Below are 18,316 nucleotides of genomic sequence, written 5' to 3' on the forward strand. Positions count from 1 at the left end.
AGGCCAAAACACTTGAACCTCTGGCATAATAACCTCCCGTGTGGCTATAGGCTGATGCCATAAATTCGAAATTGTGATGTCAATGAAAGCTGCTGAAAAGGAGAAGCTGGGCAGGAAGGAAGGAGCCCTAAAACATTGACATTTATCTTAATGAGAAACTGGATCCAGAACGAACAGCCAAAGCAATTGATTTTGTAGAGAGAGGCATTCTCCTCAGGCTGCCTCAAGGAGACGGTTCCCTCCTCAGCACATCTCTGTGGTGCGAGGGCAATGCGAGGCAATGACAAATTACAATAATCTAACATAGCTGCAGAACTCACCCAGCCTTTTTAATTTCTGCTTTCTAACCATAATGACTGAACAGCCTGAAGGAGATTTCTTTAGCCTGCAACCTGGAATCTGGAGCAAACGTAGCTCACGCAGCGCTGACAGCCAGAATCCACAGAGCAGCTGAATTTACTTCCCTCTGGCTACATGTTTATTCCAGGTGATTCCACAGGTCAGATTTTAAAAACGTTCATCTCTTAGAAGCTCCTGCTAAAAGCCCATCCACTTGCACGGAGACACAGAAAACAGGCCGCCATCCTCATGGTTACAACCTCAGCACCTCAGACTAGACCCAAAGAGGAAGCCTTTAAGGTACAGATATGTCCGCTACAAATGAATGGACATGTCTAATTTAATTTCATGGAGATAGCCAAAAGCTGGTAAAAACAAACCTGCACCAAACTGGGACTGTGGAGCTGATGGGGACGAACCACTTTTCATGGAGTCCACGACCTCAAATAACCACTCAGGGAAAATGCAAGGTCCAAAGAAGTGCCTACAAAGACTGGTGACACCAAGAGCATAGTGGCTCTGTTGAAAGGAGGCACCTTCTTAGACTTCCACATTCGGCAGGAGACCAAGGGGAACCCACAACGCTGGGAGTAACCCTGATTGACCAAGGTCCCCCCAGTGGCTTTCACAGATGAGCCCATCGATACCACCACTGACACAAATAAGGTCTACCAAACTTCATGCTAGATGGCAGCTTTGGCTGAACTGTCATCGATACCTCCACATGTAAATTATCACTTACTTTTCACCACAATTATTTAATGAATTCAGAGGGGGCAAAGTTGTTCCACTAAGAAAAATGAATTTGCCGCAGAACTGCATGGCTAAGGAGAAACATCAATCTCTCCCAGCAGCAGCATGAACCAGTAATGTACTCACTCACCCGGCAGCCAGCAGCCTCCATCCACAAGCAGACAGATCTGGGTGTGATTCTGTCCTTCCCCTTAGGGGTCAGTTCCTCCTCTCCCACCTTTTGGGCTAGGAGATGCTCTGGCTTGGGGCACCTCTTCTGCAGGGCAGCCTGCTGCAGCTGGAGTGGCGCAGCACCCATCGGACCGCTGCAGCACCGTTATGAATCCCGGCCAGTAATGGGAGAAAGATTTCTGTTTAGGCTTCTTGTAAGTCTGTTCTTTTCACTAGTAATTAAAGTGACATTTTCCCTGCCATCTGCAGGATTTTTGAGGATGCAATCAAGAGATCTGTCAACAGCCCTAGTTCCAGGGACAGAGGAGAAAACACAGCAGAAAGACCGCCTGCTTCTCTGAGCACTGTCTGAAGAAATGAGAAATGCCAACCCTGGCAAAAAAGGGTCTGTTTGCCCTTGCAAGCTATTGTCACGTGAATAATTTTGAAGGGAAATGATATCCTCAATATTAATTCTTCTGAAGAATAAATTTCATCCAAACATTTCACATAGGAAATGTGACCTTGTATTAATTAGACTAGTAAAAAAATCCATTTTATCAAAATTGGCTTGCTTCATGAGAGGATTTTTTTAATCATTTGAAATAGTGGGGTTTTTTTAATTCACTAACATTGAAAAATTATTTACTTTCTCTTACATTTATCTCCTTTCTTCACTGCGGTGTTTGGGTTTTTTTTACTTTATTTTTTTAATACAGTGATTGATTTTTGTAGAGCACCAAAGCTGGAAATTGTTAATACCTGTCACATTTCAACAACCTGTCAAAACAAAGCACTTCCAAAAGTAGCTATGTAATAATCATCTTTCAGGCAGTAATTCAAATAGTACATACAGAATTACGTTGAAAAAGGCTGTAGTTTTGATATAATACAAATATGTGTCCTTTGGGAGTAAAATAAATACACAAAAACAGGCAGGAGAGGTAAACAAAATAGTGAAAAGCCTCTACTTGAAAATGGGCGATGATCCTAAAAGCCAGATTGAAGCTATGCTTGTGTCTAAGCATATAGAAGAGGGAGGAAGAAGTCTTTTGAAAGCATATGTATTGTTTTCTGAAAAATTTAAGACTTGGAGAATAGCTATTACCAACTTCAGTGGCTAATCACTTTGAATATCCTGACACAGAGGTGTTACCTGAACACACATGCTCATCATTCTGGACAAACACGACAGTCATACTGTAGTAGTGAGTGTAGGATCACAAAATCCCGTTGCTAAACACCATAGAGCAACAGAGAAAAAAAATCCCTACCCTAAAAAAAAATCTTTGAAAATGTAAGTATGTGAAATACATGACAGGGCTGCCCACAGACAAATGGAGGGCAATCGAGAACCAAGGAGCCAGTGCTGCTCACCTCGGGACACTCACGAGGAAGGCGGGTGGGCAGGGGGGGGGGAAGGGGCTGAAGGCAGGCGCTGTCCCCGATACTGGCAAGTGCAAGTTAAAGAAGCAGCGTGGATACAGATATGGTATGAAACCAGGAACTCGGCCCCCAGACGGTCAGAGAGGTAGGCCGGGCTGCTGGTTTTATAAGCAGTTAAGGGCAGCAACATGTGCCAGTAAGGGCTAACTGAGATGGATGCAGTGCTGGAAGCTGAAGTCGCAGATGAGCGATGCTAGAAATAAAAGGGGAAAAAAGCAAGAAACAGGAAAAAACAGAGGAAAGTTGAAAGGGAGTAGCTGAACGCTTGGTAGACAACAGCAACACACAAGGGACATGAAGAGATGAGTGTCTTCTTTGAGCAGCACTACACCTGGCACAGCCAAGATCAGAAGAGGGAAGGAGCAGAAGCAGCAGCCTGGCCGTAGCTCCAGCCGTGGACTTGGAACCAGCCTTATGCTACAAGGAAGGGCAGGAGAAGCCAACTGCTGCAGACGAGTATCAGCTGAAGGAATCAGGTGTAAGAGACCCATGTGCTGCCGATGGAATGAAATGTGCAAAGGTCAGAATAACTCTTTCCTTCTTTTTTTGCTTTTTTCTTTTAAACAACAAAAGAAAGAGGACACTCCTAAGAAAACAAATAAATGCAAGAACTAAGGAACAAGGGTGGAAGTGGGGAGAGCTGAAGATTATATACAACAATGGCAAAATTGTGTAGAATTTCCTGGATAAAGAAAGAAGAATCACTTTAACAGTCGTCAAACGGATATTTGGCTCAAGATGTTACCCACCCTTTGCCAATTCAGCTAATAACGTTTATCAGGTTCTCGTAGAGGAACAAAGACACATTTAACAGCAAAAGTTAGAGAAGCAGCAGAGGCACAGATGGGATGGGATTGTTGAAAATCCCCTTTGATCAGTAACCCTAGGGATGAACTTGCAGGATTCCTCATCTATTTCTTGTAAGGGATAATAGTTTAAAATGAAGAAAAGGATCACAAATACATTATTACATCCCAAGAGCAGCACCATGGGAGAAGGATGAAAAGGAAATGAGCCAACCCAATTTGCAGCTCCTGTTTTCTCTGTTGCAAGTAATGACAAAACACCTACAATTCTGAAAGCAGAAAACCTGCAAGCACCCTCTCTGCAAAAGCAAAAAAAAAAAAAAAAAAAAAATCATAAACAGAAGGTATTGTGGCATAATCAACCAAGCACCCAGACAAGATGAGAAGAGCTGTCACTTGTGTATTACAACCTCTTAGGATTGGATTAACCCTGGAAAGGGTAGGAATATTATGCTGTAGTTTCACACACAGAGCGAGATTGACATTGCCATCACAAGAAGTTGTCCCAGTGCTCCTCCATCTCTCTTTTATTTTCTTCTCCACATCTCCTTCCTCTGCACAAGCTCAGTACAAGGACTCATACAGCTGCACAGCTAAATCAGATGAGGAAACCGAGAAAAGGGTTCTTCTGTTTTGTAGTAGTTGTTGTTTGCTTGCTTGGCCTTTTTTTTTTTTTTCACCCAAGAACTGATTTTTTGATTTTAACCTGGGTCCGTGTCCCAGCTGGGTTCTCCCTGTGGCCACAGTAACTCTTGTGCTCCTGCATGTGATGGGAAGAAGCAGCTGGGGGCAAGACCTCTTCCTTCAGTGACAGTGCTAGATAACGTCAGGTTAAAGTGACCCTGAAACCCTGGCCCTCCCCAGTCTTGCCTGAGGACAAGTTCCTAACACAGAGAAATTGTCAGGAGCTCTTACCGTGAGCGTAACGCTCTGCAGTGGAATGACACTCCTCCACCAGCCAAGTGCTCGGAAATAAGTGATGTGCACTTGGAGGCAGAACCAAGGCAGGTCGTAGGTGTCCCCGTCCCTGCCATGAAGCTGCAATTCCACTCTCTAGGTGTGCATTATGGATCACACTCCCAGGGTCATGGTCACACATGAAATTGTGCCCCCCAAGAATCTAGAATTTATTCCCAAATATTTTCAAATGTGGCTGTAATAGAGAAATCACAAATGTGTGTCGTTAAGTAAAAGCCTGTCTCTTCTGTAAGTATTCTGTGTTGAAACAAAGGTATTTTTCTAAACAGGAATAATGCATTGAAAATTCACTTTAATACATGTTTATTGGTGTCCTGCACTTTCAGTGTAGGAGGTTGGAGATGTAATAAAAAAGTTTCAAAATTTATTGATTCCATTTCATTTAGATCACTCTAAACAACCAGTGCTTTAGAGTTCAGAGAATTAACGTTTACTGTCCATTACAAGCAAAATTTTAATATTACCTTTTTCGAGTCCACTTAGAACTCCTCTCTTTTAAAATACTTCAGATACATTCCTCAAAGTAAACAATACATTTCAATCTGTGTCACAATCAACATTGATAAGGCCTTCTTAACCATTTTATACCACCTCCACTATTACTTCATTGCAAAACACAATCTTATTTCATACTATAAATATCCATCCATGCACAAAACACAGGGGCCAGAAGTTACACATTAATATCTCATGTAGGCTTCCAAGACTTCCTTTACCCTCTGCAGGTTTATGGTACACTTAAAAAGATATCTTTAGACTTGGTCTACTTGGTCTTAAAATACAAATATACAATATCCATAAGCATAAAAAAGTAAAGCTAGATTGCCTTACCATTTGTTATGAGCTGCTAAAATCTTATACATGTACAATATAGCATCATGCTGATTAATATACATATTAGTTAAATATATCAACCAATTATGGGGATGTGGCCAAGCTTTTTTGTTTTGTTTTCCAAAAGAAACTGTTCATACACAAGTAAAAAGGTTTTTGATTTAAACTCATATGGAATACCTGAACCACACAGACATCTGTAAACCCTGCTGAGATACTCAGGTCAAACTGAGGCATAACCTGCTGATTCACTTGAAGGGGAACACAACTCCTCACGGGTGATACGCAAGGTCTGCTATTCCCAGGAGAATGCAAATTTACCAGCATTCACATTTTCAGGTCTAGAACACTAACTTTTGCATCTTACATCTCGGTCTATACTTCTGCTATCTATTCATCATCCTCCATCAGAAACAATTTGGTACCTCGACATTGTCATAGTTTTTTTCTAAATAAGTAGCTATACAGTACAAAGTGTAGATAGTGAAACAAATAAGCACATATATACAGTCTTTGAAAGGCATTTTTGTGACCATTTTAGCAGTGTTTATAGGAAACATTTAAGATAGTCACATTCTGCTGATACCACTGTATTGCAAACTGTCAAGCCACATTTCTTATATTAAACTTGTACTGAGTTGTATATTGTACAACAGAAAAGAAAATGATCATCCTTAAGGTGTGACACAATGAGAAAAAAAAAAAGAAATCACTAGACTGAGTAAGGTAACCAGCACAGGGCTTAATTTTCCTGAGGTTTGTAAGAATTTTTTAAACAAAAATCACAGTGACCAGGCTAAACTGCAAACATACTGTTAAGTTTTAAATATACAGTTTATACATAAGTTCTGTGCATGGTTGACTCAACTGTGTATGTTCACACTGATGTTTCCTTTAAATGACTCGCCACTGCATAATACTTGTATCTTTTCCGCCTGTGGAGATGAGGTGGGTGTCTTCACAGAGAAAATCTACATTAGTTACATGACTACTATGTCCACCGTACACGTGGCTTGGAGCCTAGAAAACACCATATTAGTGAGAATATAAGCTGTCATAAAAACATATTGTTATAAAAGAACATTCATACAACAACGAAACAAAGACATCACATCATAATCTTAAAGTATTTTAATACTAAATTAAGCTTTAAATTTAACCGTAGTCCCAATCAACCTTAAGACCATCCCTTAGGTATATGCATATTTCCGTTTTTCCTTTGTCTTTTTTTTTTTTTTTTTTGTGTACATAGGAAAACATCATCTAATGCATTTGTGCAAGTTATGAAAGTAAGGCTTTTGGAAATATCTTACCCTAAACTGTGAACACGGATATGAGAAGAGATGCACTTTGCCAAAGTCATCCCCTGTTGATAGCAGTTTTCTCCCATGTGATCGACAGACAGCATTGATATCTGTTCCATCTGAACCTTCAGGCCATACACCTGAAACACGGAGGGACTAATTAAAGGTTTTATAAAGGAAATAAAAGAGACAGCTTAAGTTTTTGTTAAAATATTATACAGGATTACTTGTTTAAAAAAAAAGGAAAAAAGATAAAACTATAAAAATAACTGGGGCCGAGTCAGTATGCATACTTCAGTACCAGATAAAGACCAGATCCTAATAGGAAATCAAGCACATAAACAAATACTTTATTTCCTCTAGTCAGCAAAGTGCTTTTTGCTCTGAAAAAAAGAATTCTGGTGACTTACGGTCATGTGTCTGAGCCTAAAAGGGTTTTTGTATGGTTATAAAGAAAAATAACAGCTAACACTTTTATTTTCCCTTCTGCTTATTTGTGAGCTAACATACTTCCTTCATACTAGTGTAGTCTAAAAACCTACCTATGTATTATTCAACATATTTTGTTGTATCACTAAAGTCTAAAACCTATGAAACAGGAAATTGTATAGTTTTAAATGTTATTTAGTTATTAATAGATCGAAACTGAACCTACTATAAATTTTTTAAACACTTTTGGTTTTCTGTAAGTAAGCCTCCGTTCTTCCTCACGTACTCTACTCCTTGCTGTTCTTGCACAAAGTGGTGTTCTAAAATTAAACTGTAAGCTCATTGCCCCAAGGACCAAATCTATGCACCACATCTTTAAAGCCTCTGAGTACTTGCCTGGAATAAATTGTAATTGCAATAAAACCCAACCTGTTACTGAAATTTCATTTTTTTTGGTATGCAGTACTGTGGGGTTATTTTTATGATTTTTCTAAGTCAGATTTTATCTAATCCTTACTCAACATAAACGGTACCTAACTTACAGAGACTACTGATGTAATCAGTTATAATGTGTGTTCTCCTGTTATAATTTGGCAAAAAACCCTGCCTTGGCTTGGTGTTATGATTTTTCAGTGACTGCTGCTAAGTCACACAGCCACCGCAGCGTCCCCCTGAAGCCCAGCCGCTTGAGCGCGTCATCCTCCTTCGTTGCCATTACAGGTCAGGATGAGACAGTTGCTGCTCCCCCTGCCTGCCCTCCTGTCTCCTGGAAGGCTGCTGATGCCAGTGGGCAGGGCAGGCATGCTCCGCTTCTCCTTCTTTGGGCTGCTCCTAACACCAAAGGGGTCACCTGCCCTGCACGGTGGGAACAGCTAGCCTTTGATCCCCATGTAATTCTTCCCAAATACAGCCTTTGCATCATTGCACCGCAATTCAAAAGCACTAAGGAAGCAGTGATAACATGTCTTTATAAGGAATTGCAAATTGTTGTGAATAGAATAAAATGAAACGCAAAGTACTGATTTGTGGGCTGCCCCTAACTCTCCTGATGTGTGCGGAAACACCTCTCTGCTAGACCAGGGACAGTAAAAAAGAGGCTTAAAGAAAAGGAAGGTGCAAAGAAGAAACACAGTAATTGCTATTCATGGAATTACGAACATGTAGAATAAAGAGACACTGAAAAGCTGTTTTAAATAACTGCTTTGACAAAAAGGAGGCTGTATGAACATCAGATGCTAGCTGAAATGAGGCAGGAGTCTGCTCAAGAGGTCACTGTGACAGGCTGAAGATAACCCCTAAAGGAAATGGTTTAAAAAATAAGATTGTCATTTTGAAATGAAGAAAGGATTATATCAGGGTTTTAATTTGAGACTCCGTGTTCTTTCAAAATTCAGTCCTGCACATCACTGTCAGTTTGTCTGAATATACAAACTGAATCCCCTTTGCTGAAAAATTAGTCCATTTTGTCTTCTCATCCTCTGTAGATGTGAAAGGAGACCATTTCCTTTCTCTCATTTGAAGACTGATGCCATGCTTTTTTCTCCTCCTCTGCTCTAAAATTCATTCATTACATCTCTTCTCCCAGCACAACATTTAGATGGATAATTATTCTTGCTAGTCAGCACATTTTCTGTTGGTCCAGCATGCAAAAACCAGAAGCAGCTATTCCAGCTGTGACTGAAACAGATACTCTTAAATAGATGATTACTTCACATTTTGCATGGCATCCTTTTCATTATAGATCCCACTAATGCCTTTCCTACAACAGCATAATGATGTTGACTCACGTTCAGTTTGCACGCAAGAGTCATCTGATCTTTCCGTGCAGACCTGCTCTCTTGCTTGCTCGCCTCTGTTTTGTATTCGTACATCTGGGTTCTACTGTTCAAGGGTGTAAACTATTTGTCTCTATTGAATTGCCTCCTTTTTTCGTACCATTCCGTTATTTCTCAAGACAACTTGCTAATCCTGCAGCTTCACGCCAACTACAAATTATACGTGCTATTTTATCATCCCTGCTATTAATAAATATATTCAAACAAACATAATATTCAGCATACAGTCTTCCAGCCAGTTTTGAACCCAACCAGTCTGGAGCTCTGCTTTGCTTGCAGTGTTGTCAGGCTTTGCACAGCATCTTAGATTTCTTCTGTTCCTGTCCTTTAACTCAAATACTAATTTTTCCAAACCAGGCAGATGATGTGAACTGATGCCTTGGTTGCACACCCAGCAGCACATGGCTCGTGCAAGAGCATACAGCTCAGTGAGTGTTTTAAAGTCTTCAGTCCTTCATGTTTACATGTGTTTGTACCACTAAAAAATCCTCCCTTGAACACACTTCTTTACATACTGTTGATTTGCAGTTGAATCATCTCTAAACGTTTCCAGGCTGACTAATCTGTTCCCATGCTTGAAGACAGGTGTTCAACAGGTCCAAGTTCACTTTCCCCCCTGCACTGGTTATGTTCATCTGCAGGTGCGACTCACACTATCTGAGATTTTTACGTGGTCCTACTAGTATGAGAAAATATCCCCAGTTTCAGTCAGCCAGTAGTTACTGAAAAATCAATATACGAGAAGCCTCACATCCTGGATGGTGTGATTGCTTCATCCTATGCCTGGCGGGGCAATCCGGACAAGCATCTGAAGACTGTTCATAGTGGCTGCTCTGAGGCCCCAAAATAAAATAGCAGAGTGACTGGTAACATTACTGGACTGGTTTCCCATTTATAATTTATGAGGTTCTCCAATTTATTATTCTAGCCACTAACTTTGCACTTTATCCTCTCCATATGGGCTCTGAAGGTAAGTACACGATTCTGCAGATACTGTATTCATTCTTCTCCATTTTTCCCGTACTTTGCCAGTTCTCTATGAGGTCCTGAAAATAAGTACTAATGGTCTTGAAATTACGCTAACCAGTGGTTTTTACAGATACAACAAGGTTCATCACACTCAGGCACTTCAAGAATATCTAACAACTTTCTAGTCTACTCTTTTGCTACTGAAAGCGGAGGTCTTAGCCTTTCATTACTGGCACTAACTGGGTTAGCCATCAGATGGTAGTAAGTCTTCTAACAAAAACATATTAAGAAAGAAAAAAAAAAGCATAAAGTTTTTTAACACTTCAGCCTTAGCAGTGTGATCTCTCTCTTCCACATAGCAGACCAATATTGTCATTGGCCCTTCTATTATTTCTGTGCTTGTCACAAGTATGCATTTCTGTTCAGGCTTTGTTTATGTGTTGCCTTGGTCCTCCAACAGCTTCTACTTCCTGCATTCCTCTTCCTTGCAGAAGGTCAACAGCAGCTTAACCAAATTTGTGCCTTGCTGCAACTCCTATGTTTCCTCTGGGATGGCAGTTTGTGTGCTTCGTACCATCTAAGGAACTGCCGCATCTCGCCTCTTCTGCAACTTCAGATCTTCCCTAACAGGGCTTTGGATTTTTTGCAGTTTGCCTCCCTGAAGTCCATTATTTTTATTTCACTGCTCTTTCTCCTTCCTGTACTAAGGACCACGCCTCCCTAATTCTACAGTCATTCCTACACAAGATGCATTCGCATTCTCAGCAAGTTCTTTCCAACTCCCCAAAATCAAATCTGGAAGAAACTCCCCTCTCAGTGCTTATCTATTTCCTGTATCAGAAGAATTTTGAGTACTTGCTGGTTAGCCACAGTACTGCAGTTCCTTTCCCAGAAGACAATGGAATAGTTAAAATCTCACATCCTCAGCTATTTCTGTGATTTGACTGATTCTGCTAGCTATTAAAAAATTCCATTCATTTGATCTTTCTGGAAGGATGGGCAACAGTATAACCCTGCCACCATTAATATTATTTTTTTTTAATCTATAACTATCATGCAGTACCTTTGTAACTTCCCAGTCTAAACCTAACTGTGTAGCTATGAATCCTCGTTGTGTATGGCACCACATTCTCTCCTTGTGCATTGCATATAATTTCTGAGTAAGTTCCATCCTTTTACTTTTAAATTCCATTAACCTGGTGAACATTCTCACAATCTCTGTAACTACTAAAATGATAATTCTGATAATTATTGCTATTAGCAGCTACTTTTATTTATTCCTCATCGTTGTTGCTGTAGCTTACAATAAACCAATTCAGCATGGGGGACTGTAAGTATAAAAAGGTATACAAGGCTTCCACATGTTCCCCATTGACCCAATAAATTATTTTGTTCCAGTCTAGCTCCAAAAGCTGATCTGTTGCGAGGGGGAGGTGGGGGGGGACGGGACCCCAGGTGTGACACTCCTCTCCTATGACCTTCTATGCACTAAACCAGTCCCATATTCTCATAGCACTATATTTTGCATGAATCCAAATTATAAGGTAAGGAGTACTCACCTGAATTATTTAGCATCTCAGAATATCTGAACCTGTGATGCTGAATGCAAAGACTTCGTAGCTCTGTAGCTGTGTATGAGGTATACCCAGACCCCAGGAATATGTTAATAGCTGCATAAGGGCCATCATCCCTCATATGAGAAACACATTATGTCAACATGCTGCCAGTCTTCTAGGATTTCTTCCTTTTACTACATCTGTGTGTTATAGCAATACCCAAGCACTGCTTGTCAGTGAAATTATACAAAATTTGAATGTGTCTCCCAGCATATTGCTACTGCCATCCATCTCTAGGCTGTAAAAACATGTCCTTTGTGGCTGCCTTCAAACACATCACTGCATTTACTCTGCTTGAAACATGGGTGAAGATCTTCCTTGCTTACTGCTTGCTTATACTAAACCAGACTCCTCTGAACTTCTACCATGGCTTCCTATTTTATCTCAAGGACTCAAAGATTTGAAGCTTCTCATACTCAGCTTTTGCAATGATCTATCTAGTTCCGCATGCGTTGTGAAATGAGTACCAAGCTTCAAAGCACACTGGGGAAAGCAGCTCCTTCAAAACTGGCTAAAGACAAGTCCCGTGGAAACAAACCATGCCGATTTTGTTAACGTTTTTCTTCTTTCTTCTTGCATTTCTTTCACCTAACTTAATCACTATATGTTGTAACAAAGTACATTGTAAGTACTTAATGACAGAGACCATCACCTGCTTTGTGTTTGCACAGTAACTAGTGCAAATGAAACTGGTTCAGGTAAGGAGATTTGGCCCAGTAGCTGCCTAAATAAACGATGGTTCCATAGAACTGACACTTTAAATTCAAAATTATGAGAAGCAGCTCTAGTGTGACAGAAAGGGCAACGTGTGATTTCTTTCTTGTCTCCCACTTATGTTGTAATTTAACATTTGTACTTGAAGCTAGCAAGAATATTAAATCAGAGTCTTTCTGGATTGAAATAAGCGGACAGATTGTAATAAAAATGGCATAACAGAAGTTCTGTATTTTTCCCTGAAATATGAATAGTCATGATGGCAATCCAAGTGTTTGTTAATAACAAGAACGGTAAAAGCTTTTAAGAGGAAAGATACTTACCAAAAACATGGAATCCTAAAGTACAGGTGTAAGTGGCCCATTCTATATCTCTAGTTGTTTCAACACTCACAACTTGCTTACAAGCAGAGGGAATCCCTACAAAAGAAAAAAACCCAACCACATGATAACATTTTTAATTCTCAAATTGTATACATTTTTGATTGCACCAGATGAATTAAAACATATGGTCTACCTTGGCAGTTACATGATCTCATTTAAATTTTAAATCTGTATTAGACTGCCTGAACTTTGCACAAAAGGACTAAATATAATTCTTACTCACAGTATAAGATTTCATAGTCTCCTGAATTAGACACAAGATATTGTGAATTAACAGACCAATCCAGATGAGTAATGAAGCTAGAATGACCCTACAAAGAGAAAAGTATTGTATTAACTGCACTAACAGTATCTTTCCATGTGACAACATTAATACAGGGCTACAAAACATACTAAGGTTGTTAATATTGAACAAGGAGAAAAAAAGGTTACTTACCGAGCATTTGCCAATTCTAGTGTATTTTCTTCCATTTTCACTTACGCCATATATATAAATACAGTTGTCATGGGAACCTATTGCCAAGAAGTTTCCATCTATAAACACAAAAGTGAAATGTAATTACTCCTCTAAGAAAGAATTTAGGCTAATTTTGAAAACTCAAGTGTTTCACAGACAAGAGGAACTGTTCTTAAAGGCCTTGATACTGAAAATGAAAAAAAACCCCATATTTTTTTCTTTTTCAGTTGGATATCGATGTATGTTTCAAGATTACAAACCAGCAAGTTTATACAGCAAATACTACTGTTAAAAACACATGACACTGCTAGAAGCAGCTACAGTCCATTTAGGGCCAACCTGATTGCAACAACCTGCACTGTTAAGTCATATTTGTGGGTTTTTTTTTCTTCCCAGTAAAACCATATTAACATGTGGGGGAGGGAAGGAGGTGAAAAGAAAACCAGAGCTTGAGGCACCACCCATTCAGTGTTACCAATGTTTCATGGAGTATTTATTTTCAACTTCAAGTACGGCAAGTGGGAATTATTTAAAAAAAAAAAAAAAAACCAACCCAAATTTAATAAAAAAATTCAACACTTCTTTTTTTTCCCCAGTAAATAAATGCTCTCAAACCTGGTGAGTAACGCATTACAGACAGCTGTTCGTTTCCATCTGTGTGTACAGTGACCAAGTCTTTTGTTTCTGTGTCAAACACAAACCACCTGTTGTAAATACAGAGAGAGGCAAATACATCATTCCATAAGGAATTTCAATCTACTTTAATCTTGACCAACTTTTCTTCTGTCAAAATAGCAGAAGTTTTACACCAAGAAAAGAAAAACAGCAACTGCTACTCAGTTTGGTTTATTTTTACTTTAACACAAGGATAGTCTCTTTTCCATGCTTTTTAACCAGAAAAATGATCACACATTGACCCTGATATCAATCTTCAGATTCTAGTCTGTTTTACTGCGTCATGCATTAGAATAAAGTAAGCATCACATATAATGACCATTCTCCTTTAATGACCCTTCTCTATCCTATGCTGATATTTGAACTGATGCCCACATTAAATCCTAAAGCAAAGAAAAACACAAGCAAGAACCAGGACCGTTCTCTTCTGATAGAAGGATTAGCTTTATTTATTAACTTATTTTAAGTGAATTAGCTTTTACTTTTTAATTAATGTCATTAATTTTAATGAACCAAAATTAAATTTGTGGACAAAGGACAAAGATGAAATTTGCATGTCAATACTTGCATCAAATTATTAAAGGCAAAGAAAATATTCCTTGCAAAGCTTCTCCTTTTTATTTACTTTGTTTAGTAAATAAAGTAAATTTAGTAACTCAACTAAATCCTTTATTTAGGATTGATATACAATCCGAAATAATCTTGGCTCATAACGTATGAGTATCCTGTATGTTCTCAGTTAAGTGGAACTGTTTTCAATACTAACAGCAAAGTCTGCCCTCAAGTGACATGAGAGGATGAAGCTCTGGGAAGGCACTCCTCCCTCCTATGACAGACAACCAAGGCTGAACCCCAGGTCTGCTGTTGACCCATTATGTGACCAAGGGTTCAATCTGCCCTGTACAATGGAGTTACTACCTTTCACCTTGGTGTTGTCTGCCTTGTTCAGGCCTTACGCTCTTCAGGCAGAGCAAGTCTCTTAATATGCATTTTTATGTTATGTCTAGCACAGTGTAATATTTGCCAAATTTTTGTTAAAGCCTCTAGTTGTCACTGCATTAGACATAATAAACCACTTACTAAATTATCCAACGAGCAACTTTTTCCTGTGTGACTCCCTCTATGCTGCCCTACAGCCCCCAGAGAAGATCTCTGTACGCATCTGCAAAGTCAACTCAGCCTCTCAATCTTCTCCTTTAGCCTCTCCTTTGCCATGATGGACAAAAAGGTTTAACATTTAGGTCAGCAGTATAGTGACAGCACCTCCCACGCACGGTCTTCCGCTAACCTAGTCTTCCTGCCCTGTCCAAATCCATCTCCTCCCACTGATCTTAGATTGCTGCTCTCCCAGGGCAGAAACCACATCTTCATTCTGTGTTCAAGCAACACTCAGCACACACAGGGTGCTCCAGCACCAGGGTTTCTAGGCACTAAGGCAATACAAATAGATTTCACCCTGAAATTCAAAAGAAATCAAGGGGATAAACAGGATCATGCAAACACCTGAAACGAGAATGGGAACTTGGATGTGAGCTGGAAAAATCATGTAGTGTTTCTTGGTGCCCCAAGTGTAGCTCTGGGCATCTTACCTTCCAGTCAGCGTCCCTACTGCAACAACAGATGCTGAAGGATGAAAACCTGAAGACTGTGCTGGATCCTAAAATGTTTCAGAAGGAAGCACACTTTTTTATCATTTCAAGATACAACCAAAACACAGCTTAATTATTGGCCTCGGGAACACGTAAGTCTCTTGCTGAATTTTTTGGGGGTTTGGTTTATTTGTGATTTGTGCTTTTTTAATAGAAACTTGAGGGGGGGAAAAAAAGCATTTTTAACTGATTGAAATATTACCCAATAGATTCCCCCCCTCTATACAAGGCCACTGTTTTCTTTTCTTCACTATCTAAAAATAACTTGGCAAGTGATTTCATAACAATAACATCAGCAAAGGCAGCTTCTCAACTAATCACAAACAAGTAAGAGATAAAAATAACTTATTAAACTAGAGCTGACCTAAGAATTAAGTAGCAAAGCTGCAGTTTATCTACTGTCAAAAGGACAAGCAAGTACTTATTAAACAAAGGTATGTATCACTTTGCACAGAGGTGTAAAGCTTAACTTCTACGCACACCGACACCTTTTTCAGCACCTGCCAGTTGCAGCTTAGTGGGAGATTAAGGGCATAAATGGGGTTTCTTATTTTGATATACAATTTTAAAACATTTTACTTTGTATAGTGTATTATTATGGAGACGGGTAGAATTGCAGTGTTTTTCTTGCAATTTCAATATATGCCTAAAACCCAAGGTAAGCATTTTCTTTCTATTACTTGTTCAGTTACAAAGAATGAGCACCAGAACTCTTCAGGTTACAGCAGAAAGTCCCAAAACAAATAGCTTATTTTTTCTGATATCTGCCAAAAAAAGAATTTTAAAATGTAAGCAATAAAACCGCAGTAACATATCTCACAGAGATACTTATGCACTTCTTCTTCTATATTCCAGAATGGTATCACGTTGTAGCTATTTTAGTAAACCTGTTCACAGTTTTAGCAATTTGTAACCGCTAGCTCTAGAGGCTTAGTCTAAGGGATATTCCCATTAATTTTAAAAAAAGTGACTAACTTCAAAGACATTACTAACTCTAAAGAAATTTCAGAGAATTGTCAAGATCCAGGATTTCTATATATATGTTCTAAACCACTACAGTGGTCCAGAAAAGAAAATTTGCTGATTTTTCAAAGTATAATTTCATATTAAATGCTAAAAATACTCTCTTGAAAAAAACAGAGGTTCAGACAGTGAATTTAATTGGAGCAGTAACTGGTACTCATAACTACATTAAAAAGCTTTTACGTAGATCTCTATGACAAAAACAGGTTAACACGAAATTATTTATTTACTCTAAATAATCAGTCCTAATTTATGAAACATGTCTCAGACATTTCAAGTGGTTAATAAGGAGATTATTGTCAAGACTGATAACAGAAATCTTCTCTTAATGAGGCAGTGTGTACTTGGAGGGGGAAAGAAATAAATCTAAGTCTAGTTCAATAATCCTACTGCTGTTACCGTCAACCTTTTCAAAAGAATCAAGGTAAATAAAGCAGTTCCTTAAATATTTCAATAACAACAGTTTCTTAGAAAGTGTCTTATATTTGCAAAACCGCAGCCAAATACTGCCTGAAGCACAATGTTAGTCATAATCAGCTAAACTCCAGTTCTGTTTTTCAGAGGACACACACGATAAAACAGTGGAAACTACGTTCTTTTTCAAGTTGATGATGAGCTAAGTAACTTTATTTCTGAGATAGCAGCTTATCTGATTAATAAATTTGTTCCTGCTCCCCATGTTGTAATTATCTCCACTAATGATGCTTCATTATCAACCCAAACATTTAAATGCTCTTTTCTTTAGACTGCAAGAGAGCAAAGTGCCAAAATTTGCACCTCTCTTTATGATAAGGCCCTCCTCAGTATATTGTTCCTGCAAATATATCCTGAGAAATAGATCAAAAGTACTAACTTCTTATTCTCCCAACATTTTTGAAAGTGTATGCACGTGTACAAAACCATACACCTTTACACGGAGCAGGGTAAAGGATCACATCAGCACTTGCAACTGAATGACATGATGTTTTGTTTCTGACAAAAAAGTATTATTAGGAAAGCATAAAAAATGGTACCAATGATTTTGTGCTCCACTTCAGGGTATTTATAAATAAGACTTGCACAAAACCAGTCATGCACGATTTCTAAATAATCAAATTAAGTCTCCACAAAAAAGCCTGTGCTGAAGACCAGAAAGGTCTATGTAAAAGTTTCCAGTTGTGTCACTGGTCGAGTCATTCTGAACTGCATGCGAAGGATCTGCAATCTAGCGTGCTTGTATTCCACATGGTACAATAAACTACACTGCTATTGCTGTATTTCAAAACAAAAAAAGGCATAGGTTTATCTTTTCTTAGAGAGTCTACCAAGATGGATCCAGGAAAAGTTGGTTTACAACTGCTTACTGATTTTTAACAATATTTTTTAATGTCGAGGTTCAGAGCCTAAGTGTGCTGGTGTTTATTTGACCTTTTGTTTGGCATCCTGGTAGCACTTGAAGAGATTTGCGGGCACGTTAAGATTTTGGTGCATCTCAATGTTTGACCACTCAAACCTTGAATGGTCCCAACTCAGTCCCAACTGAGTCCCAGCAACAGTATTCCTAAAGACTGAAAGGGAGAGAGCTTCTTCTTAAATCCAAATCATATTAACATATCATAAACCCTAAAATGAGTAGAAGGTAGGAAAATGGAATTATCTGCCTGATTCTCAGGCCAAACCCTTAGTATTATTGATTTTCCCCCTTTTTTTTTTTAGATTAAAATAACTACTTTTATTTTCCTTTCTTTTAATTTCTTCTACTGCAGCCCAATCTGTCTTTATAACAGAGACACTGAATTGTGAAAATACTGCTCCACCTCTGAGGCAGTGGAACTGCTGATTTGGTTTCTCCAATTAATTAAGTCAACAAAAATATGGACCCTAGAACGTATGATCTTGGTTACACAGAATAAACCCCAGTTTCCACATTCATCAGGCAAACATGATTTACCAAGTGGACACAACTGGAGCAGGACA

General features: G+C 38.9%; 1 protein-coding gene across 16 annotated transcripts in view; it reads right to left on the reverse strand.

Annotated features, from left to right (window-relative positions):
• Positions 1-4,758: 4,758 nt before the first annotated feature.
• The window catches only part of EML1 (EMAP like 1), a 130,491-nt gene continuing 116,933 nt past the window's right edge, over positions 4,759-18,316 (reverse strand). For all 16 annotated transcript variants that reach the window (XM_037393538.1, XM_037393527.1, XM_037393531.1 and 13 more), the window contains 7 exons: positions 15,278-15,345; positions 13,629-13,717; positions 12,993-13,090; positions 12,780-12,867; positions 12,497-12,592; positions 6,620-6,750; positions 4,759-6,326 (listed from right to left, as the gene is read on the reverse strand). In XM_037393538.1, the coding sequence (XP_037249435.1) occupies positions 6,201-6,326; positions 6,620-6,750; positions 12,497-12,592; positions 12,780-12,867; positions 12,993-13,090; positions 13,629-13,717; positions 15,278-15,345 (696 nt within the window). In that variant the 3' untranslated portion in view covers positions 4,759-6,200. The remainder of the gene's footprint in view (positions 6,327-6,619; positions 6,751-12,496; positions 12,593-12,779; positions 12,868-12,992; positions 13,091-13,628; positions 13,718-15,277; positions 15,346-18,316) is intronic.

The sequence above is a fragment of the Falco rusticolus genome, chromosome 7 (genome assembly GCF_015220075.1).
Source record: "Falco rusticolus isolate bFalRus1 chromosome 7, bFalRus1.pri, whole genome shotgun sequence".
NCBI classification, from domain to species: domain Eukaryota; kingdom Metazoa; phylum Chordata; class Aves; order Falconiformes; family Falconidae; genus Falco; species Falco rusticolus.